Raw genomic sequence first — 24908 nt, 5'->3', positions numbered from 1 at the left:
AATTATGCCGTATATATATATTGCATACACCATAATCATGTTGACACAGCAATTCCCGTTACATCACCAAAGTTAAGCAATGTTGAGCTTGATCAGTACTAAAATGGGTGACCATTTGGAAATTCCAGGTGCTGCTTATCTCGACATTGTTTTCAGTCATCCTGGACTGCTCCTTGCTACTGGACCCAAGCAGTGCCGATTCAGGAGAGATGTGGTTGGGGATTGTGTAACCCTTACAATTACATGTGTAACCACCCTTACAGGGAGTACTCATTATCTTTCAAGATTGAACGGAGGCATATAAGAATATAAAAAAATATCAAAAGGCTAGAAAAACATTTAAAAAATCTGTAAGACGTGAAGAAATTTTTTTAAAAGATATAACTTGACTACATATGTAGAGAAAAAGGACAAAGTAAAAATTATAGAGAAGAACAGTGGATAGCAAGCAGTGCATATGCTGAGCGACAATGACCTAGCATATAATTAAATACAATATGGGAAAGAACCAATAATTATAAATATGACAACATAAGAAAATTGCAATATGAGTAATGGTAAAAAAAAATAATAATCTTTAGTAATAAGCAGCAATACATTTACACAAGATTTGGTTTAAGGCTTTCAAAATTAATACTAGAATTATTTACATGGACAGATGGTCAATATTTATTTTAAACACATAATTGTTTAACTGATAGCTGAAATAGATAAACCTAAATGTTTTTAACATTCTAAGCTGACACTGCTGCTTAAGTTATTGAAAAATGTCTTACAATTTTTCTGAATATTTTTTTAAGAAATTGAACTGAAATTTGTTGTAATGAACATGGTGGAAGAAAAAAAAAGAAAAAATGGCTAGGTAGAATCAAATATTAATTTGTCAGATTTACTTCTACCAATAACAAACTTTGAGAAACAGAATGACTTCATTTTATATATCAAACAGAATACATACACACAAAGACATGTTGATAGCTACATGTCCTATAACAGAAAAATCTAAAAAAGATATAGTAAAATTTTCTCCATAGACAACAAAAAAAAAACAATACATCAAAATGCAATGACATAAAAATGAACTGGAATCTTAGGAAGATCTCTATCATTCCAATAATTATATGAGCACCAAACTCATAAATAAATTACTTGGCAAATATACCTGATGAACCAGGTGCAAAAAGAGAGGTCCAAACAATTACACTTAAAAGGACGGTTAGAATTTTTAAAAGGTTTCTCCGTTGAATATCTGGCATCTGGTAAGATGCCTCATTCCCAGTTAAAATAAAATAAGAAATTAAAAAAAAGAAGCCATCAGTGGCAAAAATAGCCTTTTTCTGTTTTTTTTTTTTTAATTAATTTAATTGACCAATAAAATATATTTCACTATTTTCTTAAAAATGGGATGGGAGTTGAAAAGAGGCATTAGATGGTTTTAACTTGTTTTACCAAAGAAATCTTCAGCTTCTCCCAGTTCATCTGTAAACTCTATGTAAATTTGCACATCATCTTCAGTCATTAAGATTTTTTTTTTTAATTACACAAAAAAGTGCCATGCTTATGCACTGTTTTTAATAAACAAACCACAAATTAACACGGCTAACCCTATTTCTTTTCTTTTTTTGTGACTATTTTTTAACTGAATTCAAAAGTCAAACACTATTTTGTAAATCCTTGGAGTACAGTAAATTGATATTTATTTATTTACAATAGAATTATAATTTCTGTGCATGCATTAATATGAATATATCTATGTTTTAATACGTTTGTATCTTCTTTGTTTCATGTCACACTATCAGTAATCGATTATATATATATATATATATATATATATATATATATATATATTAAAATAAGTTACAACTACAATTACAACTTTACTATATATATATATATATATATATATATATCCAGAAAACATTCCTGCATAAATTTATATTTTAAAATATTTTTAAATTGTTAATCAGCTGTAAGAAATCATGTCTATTACATTTTTTATGTTGTCTCAATCTATTTCATTTAAAAATACACTATACAATTTATGTGATTTTGTTGATAAAGCTTAAAGATGCAAAATGTGGAGAATAAATTTAGTAAAAATTACAATGGAAGAACCAGTTATCTGTGTTTGAATAACAAAAATTACCGATTACATTAATGCAAGTTATAGTTAGTTTAATGACATTTATCCTTTACAAAAATAAAATTTTTTTAAAAAAGTCAGTTTTGGCAAATAGCAAACTGGGTCCTAAACACAAGTGTCTGTTCTATCCCAACCATCATCAATGGACCTGAGGTAATCTCGTCAGCATTAGACAAAGCCGAACTCTTTGCCAAGGACTTTGCAAGTAATTCTACCCTATACGACCAAGGCCATCAACCCCCCCCCCGTATTTCCTCCTGTAAACAGAAAACACACTATGCAACATACAAATGTCTGTGCGAGATGTTGCCAAGCTAATCAAGAACCTTGATTCCAGTAAAGCAACTGGCCCTGACAGCATTCCAATTATAGTGTTGAAAAAGCTTCAACCAGAACTAGCTCCCATATTTAGAAAGCTGTTTAAGCGTTGTCTTAAGGAGAAGTGCTTCCCAACACCCTAGAAAACCTCATCAGTATGCCCTGTATTTAAGAATTCAGGTGATCGGTCATCTACCTCTCAATACAGACCAATAAGTCTCCTGTGCGTCATGAGTAAGTTGCTTGAATCTGTTAAATAAAGAATTAGTCAACCACCTCAGCAAAAATAACCTTCTTAGTGACATGCAATATGGTTTCCATTCTGCTAGATCTACAGCAGATGTGCTTCCAGTTATATCTCATAAGATTAGCGAATCTCTCGACAAAGGCTTCCTCTCTAGGGCAATTACTCTTGACATATCAAAGGCCTATTGCATAAAGGCCTACTTCATAAGATTTAAAGCTACGGTATAGCTGGAAATGTCTTCTCAATTATTAAATCATTTGTCTCTGATAGGTTCCTAAGAGTAGTGGTTGATGGGCAGAAATCAGAAAGTCTTAGTATTTATGCTGGAGTCCCTTAGGGGTCCATTCTAGGCCCAACTCTCTTCTTGATCTACATCAATGATCTCCCAAAACACATCCTTAGATCATTCATAGACATTTATGCTAACTACACTACAATCTATGGCAACACATCAAAGGCAATAAATGACCAAATTCTCTCTGATTCTCTCTCTTCTGATCTTGAGCACATAGTACAATAGAGAAAGAGGAGGCTGGTTACTTTTAATGCATCTAAAACAAAGCTTCTATCTTTACATCATCAACGCTCTGATCCCCATCTGGCATCAATTAAAATGAATGGGTCTCGTCTTGGGGAGGCTCCATGTTTCAACAAGCTTCTGGGCTTGATCTTTAATCCTGTTCTGAAATGGAACATGTACATCAAATTTGTTGCTAAGATTGCTGGAAAAATAGTGAGATCCTTCTATGGCTCCAGTAGATATCTCACTCCTATATAAATTTTTGGATTTTTTTTTAATCATGTCCAAACGCATTTCATCTCCTTTTGGTGGATTGATTTTGCTATTTCTTTTGATGAGTTAAGGGCAAAATAGATTCACTGATTGATATAATAATTGAGTTTGTGCTACGAAATAAATACTTTCAAGAATTTTAAATGTCAACTGGATTAAAAGAATAAATTGTAAGATGGTCAACATCATGAAATTTGGAATATAGACTTTTGTCATTCATTCATTCATTATATACTCTGTAATTACATTGAGCTTCTTAAATAAGGATTTGTATATATAAAAAGGAAATATAAGTGAATAAAGAATATTTTCACAGATATATATATATATATATATATATATATATATATATATATATATATATATATATATATAAACTTCAGAAAACATTTCATGGTGCTGCTGTGATATCAAGAAATAGAATATGTGGAATAAGTTCAGGGAACTTATATGCCATTACTAACCAGCAGAGCGTTACCACTGTCAACCAAGAGAAGAGTTTATCAGACAAGTGTATGCAGTGTGATGATGTGTTAAAGTGACGGCTGAAGATATGCATTAGATGGAGGGAAATATGAGAATGATGCAATGGATATGTAATGTGAGTCTTAAGGGCATGCTTAGGTTTGATGACCTTAGAGAAAGATTCACTTTGAACAATATAGGGAAACGTATGCAGGAGACTTTGATAATATGGTCACGTTGAAAGAGTGGATGAGAATTCTTGGGTTAGTAGATGTAGAACAGTTGAGGTAGCAGGGTCTGTTGACAGGGGAAGGTCAAGGAAAATATAGGAGGAAGTGATAAAAATGGACTTGAGAGAAAGGAGGATAAATAAAGACCTGGCTAAGATAGATTACTTTGAAAATCAATTTCTAAAATATGTCCAACACATATCAGTAGAACTGAAGTTAAACCAAATACGATAATGATGATACTCATATAAGTTAACACTATATCAAAATACATAGAAATGTGCACATACACATGTACAAATATAGAGAGAACTTGAATGCCTACTAGACACTATCCTAGAGTGTCTAAGGTTTCTTTGTACAGGGATTTGTCAGAACAACTTGGGATGGGGATACTTTTTCCTGCAAATAAGCTTGACTAAATATTCAAAATGACATAATATTCACGGCCTAAATAAGCTTTCCTCAGTATAACTACCAAACACTAGTTTTTTTTACAAGGAATGGTGCACCTTATCCAAACAATATTAATTCAAGTAACAGCATTAAACTGGATACTCAACCAGACCAGATGAATTCTTGTTAGGGAATCTGGTAAGAAAGACCAAGAGATTACAAGAAAGATATGCTATAACATATTTAAATGGTCAATTATGGAGAAGAAAATTATGTTCTCAATTTCTTTACGAACTCAATTTTTGAGAGGTAAATGATAGATTCAAATATCTATGTGTCTTGTATAGAGATCAAGTGTTAGCCCCAGGAAAGGGGCCTTTTTATTTTTGAGAACTTCGACTGAAATAAAATGAAAAAAAAAGAGAATATATTCATACATGTGCACACACACATACACATAATGAAATATGATGACAATTATGGAAATAATATTCCAATATGATGGAAAAATAAAAAAAAGAAATGACAGAATTATTCATATATTCATCAATGTTGTCTTTATTGCAAGCCTCTCTTGGGATAATGGATTTGAAGAAATGATAAATCATCTTTGCTAATGTTTTTGCAAGTATTTTCAAAGATGGCAATGGTAGAGAAACTGCTATGCTAGACTTGATAGTACCACTAATGTGGCCGATCGTCATCAGTTTTCTTCTTTTCAAATCAATCAAGGAAGCCTTGCAATAATGACAAAATGGTGATGAATATATAAATAATTTTGGTTTTTCCTTTTTACATTTTTCTCACCCACACACACAAATATATACACACATATACACATACATAGATATAAGTCAAATTCTGACGATCTCAAAAGCTTATGCAATCAGAATGACACAGGCTGTATGAAGCTGAAATTTGTGTTAATCTGTTGAGAAGATAAAGAGGATTATCACATCTTGCTGACGGAAGCTGCACTGAACACAAATTTTATAGACTAACACCAAAAGTCACTTGCAGAAATTGATATTTGCTCATGAGAATCAATCAACATTTATAATTCTCTGTCAACATATTCTTGTCCGAAATTCACATTCACAAAGAGAAATCCTTAGCAGAACAAACAGACCAACACGATGAGGAATTATCAAGTCTGATAGAGACAACAGAAAATGCAGACATCTTACACATCAAAAATATATGGAAACACATTAAGTTTATACAAAGATTTATACTATTTTCAAGTCGAAGAGACAAGAGGAATTCGAAACAAGACAATCTCAGATGAGTCAATGTCAGAAATGCCTGTTGACTATGAGCCACCATGAAGTCCACAAATGAGTCGCATGGGAAACAAAATAATTAGATTTGGGGATCACAATTTAGTATGTGCTTTATTATTAATTATTACTAACTCGGCGTTACCCAGTATTAAACAATGTTAAATTCCTTTAAAAAAAAAAATGAAGTAAAAAAAAAAAAAATGGAAAGGAACTGAGACACGTGCATGCGAGTATTATGGTTTTCTAAACAGTTCATTTCTTGTAAGTAAAAAAAAAATACTCGAGCTGAGATCAAAAGCAAAATCTAAAAACAGTGACTCAAATACAATAACCATCAAACCAGCTTTACATAATCTTTAAAAAGTGTTTTCAAACCCACTTATTCTTAACATAAAGAAGCTGTCATGGGAATGATTTGAACATGTGCAGTCATGAAAAAGTTGACAAACAAAATAAAATCCGATGCCCCCCCCCAATATCAATTTTTACCCCATTAGTAGCCCTTTTTTCTGAATGAAAAACAATTAAAAAGTTTTCCACATGTCTGAATACTCTATATACCAAATTTCAAGTCTGTAGATCAAAAATTTGTTGAGTATATAGGTTGAGAGTTGTCCTCAAACACAGACACACACATTCTCACTTTTACAGATATATAGATTATAAAAAATAAAATAGAATATTTAATTTCTCATCAAGTTTCAATAAAATATGTACATAAACCAAAGTACTTAATAAATTCAAACTACTGTTTTTTATTTTTTTTATTATTTGGAGGTTAGATCGGCCAAATCATTGTGAGAAGAGTATTCCATATAATACAAAAAACAAACACTTGGCTCAAAAATTTTGAAACACAAGTTTTTACTGCCTGATGCGAAAGGCACTGGTTGAAATGTGATACACTTAAGTACTTTTAATTTTTTGCTAATTTACAATGTTATCAATGAATTTGACTGAAACCAAAACATAAACTTTCCTTTTACGTCTTACATAAATATCGGTGAATGTTCTTTTTAAAAATTATAAAATCACAAATAAGACCTTCAGATTTAAAGATAAAATTTATCAACTACTCTAAACAATTAATAACCGATTCTGATTTGTTCAATTATGCACTGGGATTCTATGCCAGTAAGTAGAGACTGTAGGGAAACTAGGGAAATAACACCGGTTGTAGATACACCAGTGAGTGGTTTCCCTTGGCTTAAAAGCAGACGAGGGTTTCAAAAAAGCACGTTCTCCCATATGGTGGGTCAAAACCCATGTGTGAGGAAGCATGCAACCTCACAGAGTAAAACACACTTATCCTCCATGTTAGATACAAGCCTTAAATTGGCAGAACATATCCATCCTATCAATGATAGAGGTCTCCACCCAGTGGGTGAGTTATGAACATTTGTATTGCTCTGTTAAGTTGTGTTAATAAATGTTTATATTTTTATTTGGGTTCCATTTAGTTAGTTATTATACATAATTTATGCTTGTGAAGTGTTTTCTATTTCAGGTTACTTAATTTAATTATGCAACAGCCCAACAAGACTATATTAACTAGTTCGACAAGGGTTACTTAGTACATGTCAGGATAACTTGGTGGCAAATGGAAATAGATCCACACACTAATAGTGTGATAGAGGCAGAAGTTCAAAGGCTACCTCCCTAGACAAAACATGATAGAAATACAGGTGTCAAATGAGATGACAGAATGCCATGTGTTTGGGAAACAAAACAAAGTTTCTCCACAGTCGAAGTCAGGAAGAGATATATGTTTGAAAACGTAAAGAGAATTTAAGTGAATATTGCCCATAAGTCGACCATCTTAAGACTAAGTTTAAAAAAAAAAATAAGATTGGTCTTTCCTCCCATCAAAAACCATTCTCTAAATAAAACCTTTGAAAGTCAACAAGTCTCCATTGTGTTCCATGAGGGGTAGATTCATCTTGCGTTAAACAGAAGATTAATGACTACAAGAGGTCACAGCCCACACATGGAAAAGCGACAATACAAAAAGAAAATAGAAGCTCAACAATTGCACAGGCATGTAAAAAGACTTTGTTTTATTGATAGTTTCTTGATCATTCACTAGTGATAACGCATATGTGCACTCTGTGCGTTTGTTGGAAATGACACATGCGAACTGTTCGTTTACCTAGGTTAACATTAAAATGTTATACAATGGACTTGTTTAAATACTGAATAATGAGATGATGAAAAAGTTAAAACTCTCAATTGTTTGTTTCTTTAACCAAATTCAACTGGACCACACATATTGCTAATTTTCTTAACCAGCAAGAAGTTATTTTTTATTAATTTTTATTTTTTTGCAATTATCATAAAACATTGTCCTTATGTATATCCATTCATATCATGGTCTCCATTCAGTTTTGAGAGACAATGAATACTCTGTGTAAGGGTGGCTGCACATGTAATCGTGAAGCAAAAGTTGCGCAATCCCTAACTACAACTCTCCTGAATGAACACTGCTTAATTCCAGTCGCAAGGAAAAAACCCGGATGACTGGCAACAATGGCAATATAAGTGGAGAACACATACAGCATCTGGTATTCTCAAATGGTCACCCATTTAGTACAGATCAAGTTAAATGTTGCTTAATCTGCTGACTAGAAATTGCATAGTGTCACAGAAATCAGGAACTCACAATTCGTGGAAAATTTATAATAGTGTGGTGTGAATACTTAAAAACAAAATAGATTATATTTCATTGAATAAAGGCTTTTAAACTTTTAAACTTCATCAGAACAAAATTTATTTAAAAAATAAAATTAGTTGTATATAAGAAATGAAAATAATCATGAAGTTTTTGATTTTAAAAAAATATTAATAATCAATTAAACAGCAACAATAAAATTAGGATTTTATTAAATTCATTCTAACTCTCTAAATACTTGGTTTAATTGAATCCATTAAAATCATATGTGGAGTTGAATCAAAGCTCAAATGTTGCTCATACCAATTTATTTGCATCTATTCATATTTGAACTAGAAACTGAGTTGAACTCAAATGTGGTCAAATTGTATTTTTGTAAATTTTTATTGAATAAAATAAAACACAAATTAATGAAAGATTCAAGATAATTGTCTCAAAATAATCTTGTTAATAGGCAGCAGCAGATAAGGTTGAAAAAAAAAAAAAAATGATCCAAACGAAGGCAAAATGCATGCTAAAAAGAAAGATTCAATTGAAATCCATGCAACTTAATCATTAAAATAAAATCAAAATAAGAATAACTCTTCATTTTTTATAGTTGGAGTTTTGGCTTGGTAGCATTATGTGATAGAAAAACAGTTTTCACAATTGAATTTACTGTGAAACTGCAAGAAAGTTTTAATGGTTCACTTTTATCTGTGAAGCTGTTTTTCACAAATGCACAATGCATTTCATCGTTTCAATCACTATAAGTGCCCCCTCAATGTAAATATCTCCAACTCATCGGACAGGCAGTAAAATCCCAACCCTTAACTGTAAAAGTCCCCAGATGCCGAAGGACTTCTACTCTAATAGCTTCTTCCTTTGAACTACTCGCCTTTGGAATTCCTTCCATGCACCCTGTTTCCGACTGTACCAACACGCAGAAATTTAAATGTAATGTTAATATCTTGTTGTATAACTTTTCACTTAATTCTCAGTTGTCTCTCCCGCCTCAGTTGCAATGTATCTTGTTTGGGATAAATCAAAGTAAAGAAGAAAAAAAAAAAGAAACTGAAAATCAGCAAAAATATGTAACATATAAGAGTAACAGCTGCAACTAAGAGTAGATATACTAAGATGACAATAAATTGCAGAAATTAAGAAATCATAATTTCTGGAAAATCTATAACAGTGTAGTGAACAATGACAATCAAAATTCCTCCACTATCGGATCACCATGAAGTCACTTCCACAGCAATAGACAATAACTCAATTGCTTGCCCAGCAGTTTGATCTAAACTCCACCTTCTTTGCAAACCAATCCCTCCCTAATTTTCTACTATGGACAGAAATCACAGTAGATGATCTGATCATCAACCCATCCGATATCCTGGCTGAAATTGATTTTTTTAACAAAATAAAATTTCAGGACATTTTCAATTTCTGTGAAATTGCTCATGCTCACCATAGTTTCATATATACATTTGAAACGCATTTATGAGGAAGGGCAATTTTCCCGAAATATCATATAATACAGAACTTCCATCTAACCATACTCTTCCATACTGACACAAGTAAGATCACAATGCAAGTATAATATAAGCATTAAAAAATTAAAAAATACACATATATTATTAATAAAAGGTGAATCTGTGTAGCTTATTCCATCGTTATGTCTTAATTTGTTTCACTTTGTGTCTATCCATTACACCTCTATATTGTATTGCTTTCTATAAATTTCTTTTATATACACACAAGACAATATGTCAAGCAAATTACATTAATCTCATATATATATATATATATATATACAGACTGTTTCACAGCTCTTCAGTGTGGTTAGATTAGCACCCATCCCAAGCTAGGAATTGGAGCTACAACCATCTCAACTTGGCCTTCGGGCCGGGATCAAAGTGTAGTATCTGTTCCGGCAGATGCTGCACTTAAGATAATTTGTGCCAGTCAATGGAGGGGAAACCCTCTATACTGGGACAATTATTATTTTTGGTAACCAGAGTGACCCCTTTTAGGGGAGCTGGTTTTTACCTCACATTAAAAACGGCCTTGTGCCTAATTTGCTCAGTGGGGGAGCAAATAAACACCATCTGTTCCGGCAGATACTGCACTTAAGATAATTTGTACCAGTCAATGGAGGGGAAACCTTCTATACTGGGACAATTATTATTTTTGGTAACCAGAGTGACCCCTTTTAGGGGAGCTGGTTTTTACCTCACATTAAAAACGGCCTTGTGCCTAATTTGCTCAGTGGGGGAGCAAATAAATACCATCTGTTCCGGCAGATGCTGCACTTGGGATGGTTTGTACCAGTCAATGGAGGGGAAACCCTCTATACTGGGACAATTATTATTTTTGGTAACCAGAGTGACCCCTTTTAGGGGAGCTGGTTTTTACCTCACATTAAAAACGGCCTTGTGCCTAATTTGCTCAGTGGGGGAACAAATAAACACCATCTGTTCCGGCAGATACTGCACTTAAGATAATTTGTACCAGTCAATGGAGGGGAAACCTTCTATACTGGGACAATTATTATTTTTGGTAACCAGAGTGACCCCTTTTAGGGGAGCTGGTTTTTACCTCACATTAAAAACGGCCTTGTGCCTAATTTGCTCAGTGGGGGAGCAAATAAATACCATCTGTTCCGGCAGATGCTGCACTTAAGATAATTTGTACCAGTCAATGGAGGGGAAACCCTCTATACTGGGACAATTATTATTTTTGGTAACCAGAGTGCCCCCTTTTTGCCTACTTTTAGGGGAGCTGATTTTTACCTCACATTAAAAACGGCCTTGTGCCTAATTTGCTCAGTGGGGGAGCAAATAAACACCATCTGTTCCGGCAGATACTGCACTTAAGATAATTTGTACCAGTCAATGGAGGGGAAACCCTCTATACTGGGACAATTATTATTTTTGGTAACCAGAGTGACCCCTTTTAGGGGAGCTGGTTTTTACCTCACATTAAAAACGGCCTTGTGCCTAATTTGCTCAGTGGGGGAGCAAATAAATACCATCTGTTCCGGCAGATACTGCAAGCAAAGACCATATGTGGGGGCGACCCCACATATAAGACCTTGGTCAATGTAGGGGCAACCCTTCATACCAATTGTCACTATCCAGCTCCCCTACTCCCCGGGGAGCTGGTCCCCATTTCCCCTTCACTCCTCACATTAAAAATCGGCCTTGTGCCTAATTTGCTCGGTGGGGGAGCAAATAAATACCATCTGTTCCGGCAGATACTGCAAGCAAAGACCATATGTGTGGGCAAACTCACATATAAGACCTTGGTCAATGTAGGGGCAACCCTTCATACCAATTGTTACTATCCAACTCCCCTACTCCCCGGGGAGTTGGTCCCCATTTCCCCTTCACTCCTCACATTAAAAATCGGCCTTGTGCCTAATTTGCTCGGTGGTGGAGCAAATAAATACCTGGTTAAGATCAAAGTGTAGTATCTGTTCTTCAGATGCTGCACTTCCATTTCTTGTTCTCTTTCGGTGGAGGATCAGTCCTTCACGACTGAGACAATCTTTTATTTTTGTACCTTTTCTCCACGTTAAAAAACGACTCTAGTGTCTAACTCTGTCCCGTGGGGAGGCATAGTAAGTAGGTACAACCATCTAGTTTATAGTCAGCAATTCTATTCATTGAGCTATAGAATTGGCACTTGTAAATGATATCTCAAATGTTTTTATATAAACATTGATTGCCACTTTTAAAGTGCTCTATTTGTTCATTTACAAACAAAGAGGTTTACATTACACTAAGTAAGTAACAGGTGTTATCATATAAAGACAGTAGGACTTTGTGCAATTTTTCATATGTATAGTTCAGGAAGGTAGGATAGTTCCTTGTACAGCTTAGAAACCTTTAAGAGTATGTAAACTTTTTGCGTCAACGGCAAAAATGAAATCCAGTATAGCTAATGCATGGTGATTACTACAAAGATTCGCAAAGCCATGAAAAGTAAAAATATTTTTTAAATCCCTATTAAAAAGTTTATTATTTAACAAACTTTAACATCAATACATTTAAACTTTAAAAAAATCATAACACAAATTTTATAAAAATAATTTTATAAAAAACAAAATATTTTGTTTCAAATTTAAGTCTTTTCAACTCAATCAAAGATTTATTCAATAATCTTTTCTTTTTTTAATTATAAAGAGTTTTTTTTTTTCAACCGTTACTAAGTAATTACAATTTTTTGTTCCATCTCCTTCTCTAGGTGGGTACAATTTATTGCATCTTTTTTTCATTTTAAATTAAAGAATCATTTTATAATTTTTGCTACCATTTTTTATATGATGTCATTCCATAAAAAAAAAGAATGGGTTTCCTGTTTTATAGCTAGACATATGCATTTTTGTGATGTGTGTGTATGTACGCCTGAATTAGCCCAAATAGGTTTTTGAAGCGGTTTCTTCCCTAATAAAAATTTAAGTTCATATAAAATTTAAAGGACAATACAGTCTTAAACAGAGACTGATTTTGTTAAAAACAAAACAAAAAAAAATGTATATATGTAATGTTAAAAAAAGGGATGCAAAATAAGCATAAAAATAATTTACTTTGAAATTGGGAATATGATTTAAATCAAATGAAAGATAAAATCATTAAATAAAGAAAATTTCAGATGCAGAAAAAAAAAATGAAGAAAACAGAAAACCCAAAGAAGTTTGAAATAAAATAAGCTGGAAAAGGTTCATCATAAACAAAAAGATAAAAGATAGGAAAAATTATGAATGCACAAAGTTGAAAAAATACCTGCAAGCTTAACGCAAACAATGCAAAGAAAATCAAATAAAAAAGTTGTGCATGTATATACATACATTATATATATATATATATATATATATATATATATATATATATATATATATATATATATATAAATGATTGTAGTGTTGTAGTTTCTGAGAAATAAATTCAAATGAAACTTTGGTGTTTATAAAAAAGTGCTCAACGATGACCAGAGCATTATTATAGAATAATTTTTATTTATTTATACAAACATTATTGACTACATATGTGCATACATATCTAAAGAACTCTCAATCGAAACATGTATACACAATCTAATCCTCCAAAAAACTATACACCTCTACGATCTGAACATTCCTATTCCAAATTTACAGATTCACATATCAGCAATGGAGTTACAAATTTTATGATTTTCCAACTAACTTTATTAGTTGGATCTTGTTATTGTTTAATTACATCTTCATACTTGGACATCAATTTGAACATCCTTTTTTGCCACCTGTATATATTTCTATATAATCTTTCAAATATTGCTTTCTTTCAAATTTTGAAACTTTCAATTTTTGCGCTAACTAGCAATATTATAGCAATTATATACAAAACGCCTTTGCTAACCGTTTTTTTTTTTCTGAAGAAAAAAGCCAAATTTTTAAAACTCAATGGAATAAGCAAATAATTCATTTTATCTTGTATTCTTTGTTTTATGAACAATAAATTTCGTAAATCATGATTTGCATAATTTTAACTTCCCTCAAGTATAGAAAAAAGATCAATTTTGATGAAAAGTCAAATTTAAATAGAATTTTTTAATTGATTTTTTTTTTCACAACATGCATATAAGTAGAATAGATATTTATGAAAGTCTAACACATGCCAGCATGTAAAAAGGGTATTATGATGATGATGATGCCAGCATGTAAAAACGATATTATTATTAAGATGATGATGACTCATAAACATGACTTAAAAAAAAGTAAATAAAATTACCTTGTCATTGGAGAATAATTTTGATAGGTTTATTCAGTAAAATGGTTCATTTGAAAATTTCAATCCCTATATGATTCACAAGTCTTCACTAGATGACAGTAACAGATATCGAAAGAAATAAAGTTTAATTAATTCGTAAAGTTCTTCTTATACAACACATATAAACATAAATATTAAAGTTTAAAATTATAAACTATTTGTTGTATGGCTTTCAGCAAATCTAAACATTTCTAAGACTTGGATGAACTGTAATGTGTTTTCATTCAATTTTGTCTCTCTTTTCTGATCAAGAAAATATTTTTTAATGTCATCTTTAAATTGAAAATATAACACTGAGACAATGTTGACAGTTAAGTTTTAGATTTATCATGTAGATATAGTTTTCCTTTTATGAAACTTATCGTCTGTAATCAAAAATAAAGCATTCAATTATTTTAAACTGAATATGTAAATAAAAATAAAACTACAAAATGAATGCAACAATATTAAACAAATCAAATGAACTTGAATAAATAAATATTGGAAATCAAAAGTTACAGACAAAATAAGGTAGCTACAACAGAAATTTTTTGAACAGCTTAAATTTTGATAGAAATGTAAGATAAGTTAAATAAAATAAATTTGAAAATAAAATTAACAAAAAGGTGATCTTTATTAAAATTTTATAAAAATGGGAAAATGTGTGCAATAATAAAAACTGAGACTAAATAAAAATGAAGACAAAATTGAAAAATACATTTCTAAAATAAAAAAAAAAGCTAAAAAAGATGAGGTATTTTCAAATGAAAGCATTCTTTAAAAAAAAAAAAGTCTTAAAATATTAATAAAAGAAAAGCAAAAATGTAAAAAACAAAAAAGGTAGTAGCAAAAACATCTAAGTGGACAGCTACATAACAAACTACATACCTGGAACCTGTAAGGAATCTGCAGAGAAATAAGGAAGGATTGGTGGGAGAACAAAGACTAAGCAACATAAAAGCAGAATAGTTTAACTCGTTATCATTCAACATAAAGACAGAAATACAATGGGGAGTCAAGAAAGGCACTTCACTACAAAAGAAGTCATTTTACTTATTTACTGGACCACAACAAGAAAAAAATTGGATCAGCAAAAAGAATACAAAAGCAAAATTTAATTTAGAAAAATAACTGTAATTTGATAAACACACACATATAAATAGGCTTTTTTTAAAGTTTAAACAATGAAAAAAAAAAACTTGAAAACAGTAATTTTTATTTAAAAAGTACTACGAAACTGGAATTTCATAAATACTAAATGTAGGCAGATTTCATCTTATTTTTCTTATCTCGTTCAATATTTATATTTAACTTAAAGGCTAATCAATATATCTATAACAGTGAAAATATGTGTGTGTGTGTGTGTGTGTACATTTCCCTACCAAATAACTGTCAATTTTCGGTCAAGAGGCTCGAGATTGAACATAAGGAGTATTGAGATTTGGGAAAATATTTTTGATCGGTTTTCGGCCAGAAATTTGGCTGTCAAGGGGTCAAAGTTTAATGATTTGACCTTTGAAAACTCTACCAAACTCTTGTCAATTTTGGGGCTAAATATTGGAAATTTTAAATGTAGGTAACTCAGACATGGATCAAACTTTATAATTTGATTTGAGCCTAAAAAATAAATGTTAAGGAGGTCAAAATTGGGGTCAAAGTTTTAAAAAAATTGACCTCTGCAGTCTCTACCAAACTACTCAGCTAATTTTTGGTCTAAACATTTAAAATTTTACATAAAGTATATTCAGAGATAGGGCAAGTTTTTTTTAATCGGTTTGGGTCGAAAATTTGAGCTGTCAAGGGGTAAAAGTTCATAAGATTTTACCTTTGCGGTGTCTAGCAAACTACTCAGCAAATTTTGGGTCTAAACACTTTAAATTTATACATAACGGGTATTCAGACATGCATTTTAATCAGTTTTGGGGCAAAAATTTGGCTGCCAAAAGGTCAAAGTTAAAAGAGTTGACCATTGCAGATTCTACCAAATTTTCCCACCAATTTTAGGTCTAAAGACTTGAAATTTTAGATGTAGGTAACTTCGACATAAATCAAAATACAAAGTTTGACCTGAGACCAAAATAATAAATGTTAAGGGGTCAAAATTGGAGTCAAAGTTTTAAAAAATGACCTTTGCGGTCTTTACAAAATTACTCAGACAAATTTTGGTCTAAACATTTGAAATCTTACATAAAGTGTATTCACGTAGGGCAAGTTATAAACAGTACATAGGGCCAGAGCAAAGCCAGGCTGAACTGCTAGTTATTTACAATTGTACAATTAAACATAAATGAAAAATATAAATATGGGTTGAAAAATAGTTATAAATATTTTTTACTATTCAAAATAATATAATGAATTTTTTTTAAAATATCAAATTCAATTCTTTTCTTTAACTGAACAAGACATAATTTATAATTTTAATTTTATTAGAATATTTAAATTCAAGATGTCTAATTTAGGTGTAGGTTTACATAATGTGTTGCTTTTATAACACTGAAAAGTTTTGCACGTCCCAATGATTTGACCGACGTTTAAGAATTTTTTCATAAAGAACTATCTTCAGTGGAAATGGATTTCTTCATGACAATGACTTTTTGTCACCTCTCATGAAACTGGGAATCAGACAGGAAATTCTCCTGGTAAAATGAGAAGATCAAATTAGATAGAAAATTCTTCCGATCAAATGAGAAGATCAAATCAGATAGAAAATTCTTCTGGTCAAATGAGAAGATCAAATCAGATAGAAAATTCTTCTGGTCAAATGAGAAGATCAAATCAGATAGAAAATTCTTCCGATCAAATGAGAAGATCAAATCAGATAGAAAATTCTTCTGGTCAAATGAGAAGATCAAATCAGATAGAAAATTCTTCCGATCAAATGAGAAGATCAAATCAGATAGAAAATTCTTCTGGTCAAATGAGAAGATCAAATCAGATAGAAAATTCTTCCGATCAAATGAGAAGATCAAATCAGATAGAAAATTCTTCTGGTCAAATGAGAAGATCAAATCAGATAGAAAATTCTTCCGATCAAATGAGAAGATCAAATCAGATAGAAAATTCTTCCGATCAAATGAGAAGATCAAATCAGATAGAAAATTCTTCCGATCAAATGAGAAGATCAAATCAGATAGAAAATTCTTCTGGTCAAATGAGAAGATCAAATCAGATAGAAAATTCTTCTGGTCAAATGAGAAGATCAAATCAGATAGAAAATTCTTCCGATCAAATGAGAAGATCAAATCAGATAGAAAATTCTTCTGATCAAATGAAGAGATTAAATCTAGGCATAAGATAACAAAATTTTTATAAATAATTTCACTCATAATTTTCTTTCCAAGGTAAATAATAAAATATTATTAATTAGTTGAATGGTTCAAACATGCGACTGAACATGCTGCCTCAGAATTGTGTGAATAAACATATATCACTGTCATATTTTCAGAGTTCTGTATTGGCTATCATGATGTTACCAAGTTTTATGCATTCCCTAATTAGCTAAGTAGCCTCTCCCTATTGCTTAACAGTTTTTATGACCATGGCTTAAAAAACAAAAGTTTAAATGACAACCCATAATTTTCAAATTATATTCCAATTGTTCATCAGATAAGAACCATTTTGGGGAAAAAATGATTCAAATTGGTTTAGAAACTGATGCATAAAGATTTTAAAACACTTGTATACATATGTTTTTTTATATTTTTCATACAGACGAGCATAACTATGTGAAACACCCATTTAGATGAGGAAATACATTATAACTATTGCCTTAGGAATTGCTTCCCTGCTTCCTAGTTCCCACATTTGTAACAATATCAGAAATTTAAATGTAATGTGAACACCTCGCTGCACAACTCCCCACTTCATGTTCTATATAAGTATGGCACCTAATCACATTAGTCCTTTACATTTCAGTGGCAATATGCCATGTTTGGGATAAACAAAAGTTTAAAAAAATAAAATAAAATAAAATAAAGCAGTCATTCAAACCATTTTTTTAATAAACTATGATGCAGTTATTTTTTTTTATTTTGTTATGGAAATCGCTTTAGACAAAGAATTGAGGCCACTTGATGTAAAGAAGTAACATTTACATTTATTTACTTAATCATTTTTTTCAAAATTTAATTTTATTCAAATTAAAAAAAAAAAAAATGTCTTAATAATCTTATCATTACTTTCATATGATATTCAGGTATGATTCTGCAGTTTTCTCCCAACACAATTATCAATCTTTTTTTTTTTTACCCCCCAAAAGATTCTTAGCAACATCTGTGAATTTTTAAATAATCAATACCAATTACATTAAAACAACTGAAAATTGTTTTTAAGAAGTTTTTAAGTCTTTATAGAATAGAAATATATTAAACCAGCTGAAACAAATAAAGTCAAAGAGTAAAATTGTAAAGACTCCAAAGATGAAAGTAGAAAGCTTAATTCTATAAACCAATAGAAATTGATTCGAAATAACTTTCACTAAAAACTATCAGTTCTATCCTTGTAAAGTTTACTTTATGCAGATTATTTAAATTACTAAATGAATTAATCATTACACAAATTAGAAATAAATAAATGCTATAGAAAGAATAGTTTTTACTATACTTAAGATAAAATCAAAACATTTGATTGGTAAGCCCTATACTTCTATTATATATATAATCATCCACAGACTATTTTGCTGTATCACAGTTCTTCAGTGTGAGTCAAAGAGTAAAATTGTAAAGACTCCAAAGATGAAAGTAGAAAGCTTAATTCTATAAACCAATAGAAATTGATTCGAAATAACTTTCACTAAAAACTATCAGTTCTATCCTTGTAAAGTTTACTTTATGCAGATTATTTAAATTACTAAATGAATTAATCATTACACAAATTAGAAATAAATAAATGCTATAGAAAGAATAGTTTTTACTATACTTAAGATAAAATCAAAACATTTGATTGGTAAGCCCTATACTTCTATTATATATATAATCATCCACAGACTATTTTGCTGTATCACAGTTCTTCAGTGTGAGTCAAAGAGTAAAATTGTAAAGACTCCAAAGATGAAAGTAGAAAGCTTAATTCTATAAACCAATAGAAATTGATTCGAAATAACTTTCACTAAAAACTATCAGTTCTATCCTTGTAAAGTTTACTTAATGCAGATTATTTAAATTACTAAATGAATTAATCATTACACAAATTAGAAATAAATAAATGCTATAGAAAGAATAGTTTTTACTATACTTAAGATAAAATCAAAACATTTGATTGGTAAGCCCTATACTTCTATTATATATATAATCATCCACAGACTATTTTGCTGTATCACAGTTCTTCAGTGTGAGTAGACTAGCAACTACCTTAAGCCAGGATTGAAACTTGACCGCCTAGGCAACAGTCAGTGCTTCTAACTGTCACACTATTTGGCTGCTGCTAAGGTGGGTATATGAAATTACAATGATCAAACATTGTCCAAACTCCTAAGCTCCATTTGTTTACACAAAGAGCAGTGCTTAATACATTAATGGCAGCTTGTTATTCCACTCTCCAAAATGCTCAATTTAAGATAGGCAGCATTTATATCATCTTAATTTTAATTTCTTTTTGGACATGTTTATTAAATCTCCTTTTCTAATTGCAAAAAAATATTTCTGAAGTAAAATATTTTGTTGCAATATCATGAAAAATGTACACAAGAAAACAGTGAATTGATTTGGAGGAGGAAGAACTTGAAACTTTGAGTTTGGAGAGAAAAGGTGCATACTTTATTGAAGTTACTAGCAATACTTACCAGTGTCAATTTTAGCTGAAATGTGTGAAATGTCAACTGAGAGAGGCCGAGGAGTCCTGAGGGGACTACTTGTAGAGATCCGAACTGGAGAGGAACCCAGTTTGGCTATTTTACTAACTGGAGCAAAAACCCCTGAAAAAGAAAGAAATAATATTACGAGTCTGTCCATAGATTTATGCATCATGTCAAAAGAATTACGTGAAAAATCTGACATTTTCTATAGATATATATACTAGCTAGACACTCAGCATTGCTTAACCATATTTTGATTTATATAGGTTGCTATTATTCTATAATACAGGTATTATTATAGAATTAATCCTCTATTGAATATACATATATATATATTACGAGGAATAATTTGCCTGGTGGAGTAATTAGCAAAAAATTTTTTTAATCAAAAAAAAATAATGATAATGTTCATCAAATTCCCTCTGTGTTTGTTTACATTATCATGTCAGCTGATTTTTGAGCTTGACAATGAATGCCTTGGAAAAGTCACTTCTGATTAATATTAGCTTTAAAATATGCAAACGAATAAATGCTTTGCGGCAATTTTAAATGGTACCTCTTCTTTTATCGTAAACTCAACTAATTAATAAGAAAAACTAAAATAAAATGGTTAGGTACACCCTGGCTTGAGCAGGGGGCCCACCCTATCTGTAGTCGAATACTCTACCACTGAGCTATATCTTCAGATAAAAATAGTTCTCTTATTTTCTTTTTTAAGAAAAAATGATTTGCTGAGAATTGAATCTCCCTTGATTTGCTAAGAATTATCTCAGTACCCCAGTAGTTGTTGCCCCTGATAGTAGCCCCCTACACCAAAGTGGCAATTTGCCTTGTTTATGGTGAAAATGTAATAAAAAAAACTTTAAAAAAAACAAACTTGGCCAGTGTAATATTACTCTGTAAAAATTTTTTATTATCTATAAGAAAGAAAAACTATTTATACTATCAGATTATTTTGATTTTCAATATTTATTGGATGAATTTCTGTATAAAATATATCTAAGAACACTGCCAGACATATACATTACCTTCGTGTGAAATTTTCAAAAGATAGGTTCAGCTGTTTCAGAAACTATGAGAAAGGAACACAGACACACACACACACACACAGTGACTTTTATATAATAGAGATTTGATTCTCTAAAATGCTTATAGAATAATTTCATTTGCTTAATAGTTTTTTGGGGGGAGGGGGGTAAGCTTTGTTAAAAGATTTTAAGATGATCAAATTAAAAATCACATCTGTATAGGATCATATTTGTTCTAAATTTTGCTACAAGAATTGTATCGAAACACATCATTAATAACGATATCTTCAAAGAGGCCATGTTATGACTTAATAGAAAATTCATCCTGATTTTTCCATACCAAACTCAAACTTGAGAAAGCTAAGATCAAAGCAGAGCTAGAGTAAACAAGAATCAAACAGGCGATTTGTAAAAGAGAGTAAGATAAGAGACAAATAATCCAAAATATTACGAGGAAGTTAAGTTCAATTTTGAGTTGCGTTCAGGTTTGACTCATTCCACCCTTTTAGATGTGGATAAGGGGTTGAAAAAAAATCATCTTAAATCTGAAGTGAGCTGAAAAAATCTGACCTATGTTATTACAGTGTTAAAAAGAAAAGCCTAGGAAACATGAGCTGATTATAAAGTTCTAAAGGCAGCTATTATCAAGAGACATGAGCTAGTTCTGGAAGAAGATAGGAAAAAATTTAGGTCATATAAAAAATTAAAAAAAACTAAACATATGCTGATTTCTTTTACATAAAGAGGGATTACTTCAACTGATGGGATTGAGCTAAAGATGTAGGGTGTGATAAATAAAAACATTTGATTGGTAAGCTTTATACTTCTATTAACATCTTAACTTTAATTTCTTTTCAGACATGTTTATTTAATTTCTCTTTCCTATTGTAAAAAAATTTTTCTGAAGTTAAATATTTTATTGCAATGTCATGAAAAACATACACAAAACAATAATGAACTGATTTGGAGAAGGAAGAATTTGAAACTTTGAGTTTGGAAAGTAAAAATGCATACTTTATTGAAGTTGTTAGCAATAATCACAAGACTAATGATGATGGTGTTCAAGAAGTGTGTCCGAGTTGATTTGACAATTTTCCTTGATAAAAGGCAAATTCACATTGTATATGGCTATCTTTGCACACATATGTGTTAATCCACAGGTAGGGTAAAACCAGGTTCAGTGATCACTTTGAGAGAAAAAGTTATGCTGACCCAAAATGATACCTAGTGCTGGTTCAAGCTTGAGATTAAGTCAGTTGACTAAATTAAATGAAACATTTTCAAATCACTTTAGATACATCTCTTAAACTCCTTCTTCATCAGTCTCATATGTCTGTCTATCATGATCTGATCCTACACCTTTATCTGAACTTCATCAGTCAACCTCTCTTTGTGAGAAGTCAACATATGTCAGTTTATCATCTTTTTCATACTGGTTCTTCCTTATCATTTTAGTTTCCTTTTTATATTATTTGAGATTACTTTTAAAAGATTCCCGAATTTCAAGTGGATTATTCCTGACCTCAGACTAGAACTAAATATTTGCTGATAGAAAAACTACTGAAAGGCATTTCTATCCATAGAAAAATAACAGAAAAATTATTAACCTTACCATGATTTGGAGCACAACGGAAGTATGAGATCCCACCAACACTACCATCATTTTTACCAATTTTTTCATCCAATTCTATTCCTGCCCAAATCCCGGCAGCAAATTCTGTAGGACCGCAATATCGAAGAGCTCCACTCTGAAAAGTTAAAAAAATAAATAAATAAATAATAAAAAAAAAATTGTAAAAAAAAAAAATAAATAAATAAAAAAGGTGGATTTCAAAATAGAAGCTTAACAAAACTTCTTTTGAAAACATGTAGAGTTTGTTTTTCTAGATTAAAACAATCAGAGCATATTCACCTTTGTACCATTAATAACCACTTTATCCCCCAGTCGCAAACCCATGGCCTGGAGTGTTACGCGACTCTGTGCTGGGTCAAAAATTGGAGAACAAGGGTTTGGACTAACAGGGCCAGCTTCAGGCATCATCTTTCGGATTTTGGTTGCAAGTTTGGCCATTTCGGATTCTTCATCAAAATTTTTAGGATCAGGAACACAATCTGCAACAAAGACAAAAAGATTTAACTTTTTTTTGCCAAGAAAAAAATGGTGAACTCTTATTGAGTTAGAGAGGTTCACCTTTTTTTGTTAGCCTCAAGATTTCCATTATGTTAACTGGGAAAAATGGTTACTTGGTGAATTGCATTTTTTTTTCACACTTTTAAAGCCATTATTTTTCATTGTCTTCCGTTTTCTTAAAAGATAATAAGGAACGATGGAAGAACTTAAGTCTGTTTTTACACAAATATGGAAACTTCAGATGGAGCAACAGCAAAAAAGAAGAAAAGAAGGCTGAATTGGTTAAATACCAGATAAAACTACAACAGAATTACAGCGAATAACAACAGAAACAAGTGATAATCCGAGAAAATTAGGTTAGGAGAAGATGCAAAATTAAGCAAGATTTCCCAACCAAATTCTTCTAGATCTTTGGTCAGTGGTGCTGTGTGAGGACAAGCATTATCATGATGGAAGATGATTTCCTTTCTGTTGACCAAAGAAACTAGTTTTCGAGCAAAATAAAGGTGAGGATATTGCAGAAAAATATGAATGATGCTTTAATAATATGAAGAAAAAGTTATTAATTAATCATGGTGATATGTTTAAGTAATAACAATATGCATAAAATAAATTACAATCGTTTAAAATGCCTTTTCTATAAATGAATAAAAACTTTTGCATCAACTTGATATTTTACTTCATCAGAAATTTCAATAATTTTCTTACACTTTTTTTAAATGTTTTATTTTATGCATGAATAAAATACTGATATTTCGAAATGAGTAACCCAATTTCAATATTTAATCTGGAAATATCAACTTACCAATTGGTTGTCTGCCAAGATCATCTTTCATGTATGGATTTGCACCATTCTGCAGTAAAACCTTGACAGCATTATAAGCTACATTACTGGCTGCAATATGCAGACTAGAACCATGGTCAAATTCTGAACATGTATTGTCAATATCTAAAAAAATAAATAAATAAATAAAAAAATAAATAAAAAAATAAATAAATAAAAAAATAAATATCTAAAAAAAAAAAAATAAATAAATAAACAGATCAAAGAATGAATTGTTACATTTACAAATGTAGTAAAGCTGCCCACCGCCTCTTGTCAATATGACCTTACTCGTTGGGCAAGATGGCATCGCCTTGTGTTTTGTGTCTGCAGTGTTAAAACAAAAGCAAGTAATGTTAGCACAAACCTGGAAACAATTAAATAGTTGAGATAATCAAGGAACTTGTCTAGATATGCAAATGAGTAGTTTGGTTAGCCAATCACTAACAAAATTTTAATGTTCTGAGCATGATATAATAATGAGAGAAATTTAGCTAGTTGGCAGTGATACCTTGGATGTATTGTCGTGTAAACTCCTGGTTCTCTGCTACCTATGATATTGCTGTTTTCGTTGTTCCCGTTTCTCATTCCTGCCCGTTTCTGAAGAATTTCATTCTCTTATTCTTCCTGCATTGCAATATTTTTTGCACAATGTTAGGGTATGATCACAAAGACTTGAACGATTATATTTATAACCAGGGGTGATAAGAATGAATCAATCAGTAGTTATTGTCTCTTTTCTTCCGACAACACAAGAAGTAAACAACACCTGTGAAAAATACACGCAAACAATGTGGCATCCAAAACAAAACTGACTCCCAAGC

At 31.1% G+C, this 24908-nt stretch overlaps 1 protein-coding gene across 15 annotated transcripts in view; it reads right to left on the bottom strand.

Annotated features, from left to right (window-relative positions):
- LOC145288046 (CAP-Gly domain-containing linker protein 4-like) overlaps positions 1-24908 on the bottom strand; it is a 205712-nt gene that overhangs the window by 29705 nt on the left and 151099 nt on the right. For 8 of the 15 annotated variants that reach the window (XM_080136065.1, XM_080136067.1, XM_080136069.1 and 5 more), the window contains 5 exons: positions 24067-24210; positions 23043-23242; positions 22743-22878; positions 20091-20222; positions 15200-15217 (listed from right to left, as the gene is read on the bottom strand). In XM_080136065.1, the coding sequence (XP_079992191.1) occupies positions 15200-15217; positions 20091-20222; positions 22743-22878; positions 23043-23242; positions 24067-24210 (630 nt within the window). The remainder of the gene's footprint in view (positions 1-15199; positions 15218-20090; positions 20223-22742; positions 22879-23042; positions 23243-24066; positions 24211-24908) is intronic. The other 7 variants (XM_080136068.1, XM_080136077.1, XM_080136066.1 and 4 more) reach the window with 1 other exon arrangement.

This window comes from Euprymna scolopes, chromosome 11 (assembly GCF_053919585.1).
Source record: "Euprymna scolopes isolate OS-2025 chromosome 11, ASM5391958v1, whole genome shotgun sequence".
Lineage (NCBI taxonomy): Eukaryota > Metazoa > Mollusca > Cephalopoda > Sepiida > Sepiolidae > Euprymna > Euprymna scolopes.
Note: the sequence above shows the minus strand (reverse complement) of the source record. Positions and strands in the feature narration are given on the sequence as shown.